Here is a 3,863-nt window from a genome sequence, read left to right on the forward strand (position 1 = left end):
TTCTTATGATCTTTTGGAAGATATTATATAGAAAAAAGTTAATAAGGACGACTCGAAACAATCAAGAATTCAATATTTGACTAACATCAATCCTGTATCACCTTAAAGATAAACTAGGATCTAATTATTATATAGCTAGTAATTGATGAGATTCACCTACATGTCCTTGGTTGAGGATATACGCAAAATAATTATGACGCATGCATCTGTATATAGGTCCTGAAGAAAGACCAATGGTTGCTAATTTCTTTGCCGATAACAGGAAGTCGTTGCTGTTATATGAATTATTGTAGTGTAGATTCATTACCATGTATCACGAACAACTGTTGATCCTCCACTATACAATTCTCAACTGCTCCACACATTGGAAAATCCAAATACTACCATACATATTAGATTCCTTTTCTTTCATTAAAAGACAAAAAGCCATAAAAATCAGACGATGTACATGTACTTATTAAAACTTCAAGAAGCCTATAATTACAACAACTACCATGACTAACTAGATCTCATTACATTTCATCCAGAACCAATTGGTTGTATATAAATTGGTCCCAAAATCTATATATTGTAGAATCCTAGATATGGCATTACATACAGTACCAAAATCTACACATACATACGTAAGTACGTACACATACATACATACATATATGAATACACACATACATACATACATATATGTGTATATGTATATTGTTTTTCAAAAGCAGACAGCACAAACATGAATGAACTCGCAAATAACAAATACAATTTAGAGAGAGGGAAGAAGTGAATAAAAAAGAGACAGGTTTTGATTGTAAATGCCACTAATCTCCTTCTCCTTCGGTTACTGCAGATGACATCTCGTCCGCTGTAGTGGCTGCTGCATTATTACTAGCAGCTTGGAACCGTTGCTTGCAAGAATGACAAGTGATTTCTAAAATGGTGGCACTGATTTTCTTGGTAGCTTGTTCTCGAAGAACTCTAGCCCTTTCCAACTCCGCTTGAGCTTGTTTTCTAATCCTCTTCGCATGAGCAAACTCCAACTCTGCAGTTTCTATCTGCCTCTTCGCTTGTTGCCTAGCCTCTTCTGCAAACTCATTTTCCGAACTTAATGTCATCTTCATCTTCTCTTCTTCCTTGTGGAAGCTGATTCCACTTCCAATAGAGAGCTTTAAACTGGTTTGATTACTGGTGCTTTGTTCGTATAACGACGATGATGGCAAGAGCTGAAGTTCCAACTTGTTTCGTGTGTGATCTTGAGTTTGTGGGAAAAGAGGTTCCGAAGGTGGGATTTGTTGCATTCTTTGCAATGATGGGATTGCACTCAAATTTGTGTCGCTTGATGGACTCGTACTTGATGCGGTTCTAGATGAACACGCCTGTTGATGAAACGCCGTCAGGTCTGGGTGCACTCGGCGGACAGTACAAGCGTCTTGATGCTCTATAAAACTCTCAACTCTACAAAGACAAACGAGTCATGACTAAGAAAAGCATACAATAATCATTCAAAAGTTGAAAAAAAAATTTTAGTACGTAATGATGTATGCTGGGAGACAGAGATCACGCGCTATTGGACAAAATATCTAATCAAACGTAAGAAATCAAAGCCTTCTCATGTAGGGATAGCAAGAAGAAAACAATAAATTAATGATCAAATTAGGAAACGTTGAGTGTTTGAGATTATGACTTGTGACAATTAATTTATATGTAGTATATCTAAATAACTCAAGTTTAATCATAAGTTTTTGGATTACATTAAGTAATATTATATTAAAAGAAAGACTAAATTAAAGCGTAATGAATATTAAGATTTTGTTTTATGTTTTAATAGGAAAAACATGAGATCATAGATCCTAGGAATTAATTCATTGGTTAATTTATTATATATTGTCAAGAGTCAAACTAGAAAAAAAAATGTATGTGTATAGAAACTTCAAAGATTTTGGAATTACTTTAATTACAATGAACAGAAGTCGACATTTTCTGAGAAAAAGCATTATATAAGGAATTTTTGTTGCTTATCGGTTGTTGCTGAATCCCATGTAGGAGTATGAGCAGAGAAAACAAACACCAAGGAGGAAAAATGACATAGTTTCCGGTCTTTCCCATTTAAAGCTAAATTCCATGTAATTAAGAAGATGTGGGTGGATGTTTAATGTTAATCGAGAAAATAAAAGAACAAAAAAAAAAAAAAAAAACCTGGAAAAAACACGGCCACAGTCACAAGAATGGCCTCTAGTGCCACAGGTTTTGAGATGAGCTTTATAATCAGATTGAACAGCATAACCCTTTGAGCACTTCTCACAAACCCACTGTTTATCATTGCTGTGTTTCCTCCGAAAGTGCTTTTTTATTCCAACAAGATCACCGAGGGCGTGACAAGGATCATGGTGTAAGCAGCTGGGCTCCGGGCACACGAAGACCTTCTTCTTCACCTCCGGTGTCTCTCTCTTCAAGAGTTTCCATGGCACTTTATGCCGTCTCCGGTGCATCTGAAGATTCTGATCCCTTTGGAACCCTTGGTTACAGATCTCACACACGTATCTGTCCGACTCCAACAATGTCTTCGGTGATAAAGATACCACCTCCGCATCCGGATCTGTAAATCGAAACATGCTGATTAAAGATCACATATACTTCTAATGACTAAATTCAATAAGAAAGATGATTGAGTAATGGGTACCTGGGGTGCCAGCAGGACGTCTTTTCCGTTTGTTGGAAACACCATTATCTGGGGAAAGGAAAGGATCAGAAGAAGAAGATGGACCAGGTGCAGAAGTAAGATGGTGGAGGTGGTGGTGGTCGCTGTTGTCTAACATGTGGGTGGATTTTTGTAGTGGAAGAAGCTCGAAATCTATGAGAAATTAATCCAGTTGATTCGGTACAGATGTTGAAGTGGGGGTAGTTGTTTGTTTCAGCTTTAATAGTTCTTGAGATGAGGGGGGAGATAGAGAGGAGATGAGGATAGAAGAAAAGTAGTTTGCTTTGAGAAAAATCAGCTTTCTTTTAAGCTTTAAGACCTTTTAGCTTTTTCAATGAACTTTCTTTGCTTTTCTCTCATTGACCCCGCACCTTGAGCAGGTAAGGTTGAGCCAAATCTTCTATATAAAGCTTGCAACAGTGGAATAGAGAAAAAGATTAATACACACACTAAAGAACACATAGTGTGTATGTGGGGTTTAGGATGAGAATGAAAGAGATAGAGGTTCTTAAACCCAATCAAATGAATCGAAACTTGAGCCCACAAGAGAGAAACCCGACAGATGAAACCAAAAATACAACCCCACCACACAAGAAAAAACAAACAAAACAGTCATTAAATTTTTTCTCTTTTTTTTCTTTTCTTTTATCAATGTATAAAAGAAAATGCAATGTTTTGCATGAATATATGCAGGTCCAGAAACACCCTTACACGTGACTTCCTGTGCTGCCTCACGTGACGTACTCTTTTTCTCTACTGTAAAGTTGAAAAAGGATAAAAAATAGTGATGTAAAGGTGATTCCATCGTCAAAAGTACCCCCTACCACTGTTAGAAAGTAAAAAACATGATTATGAGTAGCATACTAGATGGTGTTCATTTGGAGAAAGAATAGAGTGCTGCAAATAAAGTAGTAGAAAACATGATATGTAAGCTAAGAGAGGAAATTTTTGTGGCACATTTTTCAAGTCGAGCTTCATGGGTTAAATGGCAACATAGGTTATTAAACTCCATTTTCTCTATGGTAATTATCACATGTGCCGGCAAGTAACATTATTCACAGTCTTAATGCCATCTGATCTAGCTTGTCATCCCCGCCAAACATGTATATGACCCTTGACGTTTGCTCAATAATAAATAATATATAAATTTTGTGTAATTAATAGTTATATTGGGAAT

The 3,863-nt window shown here is 36.4% G+C and overlaps 1 protein-coding gene across 1 annotated transcript; it reads right to left on the reverse strand.

Annotated features, from left to right (window-relative positions):
* Positions 1 to 429: 429 nt before the first annotated feature.
* Positions 430 to 3,155, reverse strand: LOC145103946 (protein indeterminate-domain 14-like). The gene is made up of 3 exons (XM_079041226.1): positions 2,669 to 3,155; positions 2,185 to 2,584; positions 430 to 1,443 (listed from the first exon to the last, which is right to left on the reverse strand). The coding sequence occupies exons 1-3, from the start codon at positions 2,802 to 2,804 to the stop codon at positions 810 to 812; spliced, it is 1,170 nt and encodes a 389-aa protein (XP_078897352.1). The 5' UTR covers positions 2,805 to 3,155; the 3' UTR covers positions 430 to 809.
* Between the last annotated feature and the right edge of the window lie 708 nt (positions 3,156 to 3,863).

This window comes from Lactuca virosa, chromosome 4 (assembly GCF_052849685.1).
Source record: "Lactuca virosa cultivar CGN04683 chromosome 4, Lactuca_virosa_CGN04683_v6, whole genome shotgun sequence".
In the NCBI taxonomy this organism is placed as follows: Eukaryota; Viridiplantae; Streptophyta; class Magnoliopsida; order Asterales; family Asteraceae; genus Lactuca; species Lactuca virosa.

What these genes read in the sequence shown, in the direction of transcription:
- LOC145103946 (XM_079041226.1), bottom strand. Translation starts at nt 2,804, where the DNA reads ATGTTAGACAACAGCGACCACCACCACCTCCACCATCTTACTTCTGCA. An exon ending in ACGTCCTGCTGGCACCCCAG is followed by an intron (nt 2,585 to 2,668) that starts GTACCCATTACT and finishes TTCGATTTACAG; the next exon opens with ATCCGGATGCGGAGGTGGTA. An exon ending in TGTGGCCGTGTTTTTTCCAG is followed by an intron (nt 1,444 to 2,184) that starts GTTTTTTTTTTT and finishes TTGTCTTTGTAG; the next exon opens with AGTTGAGAGTTTTATAGAGC.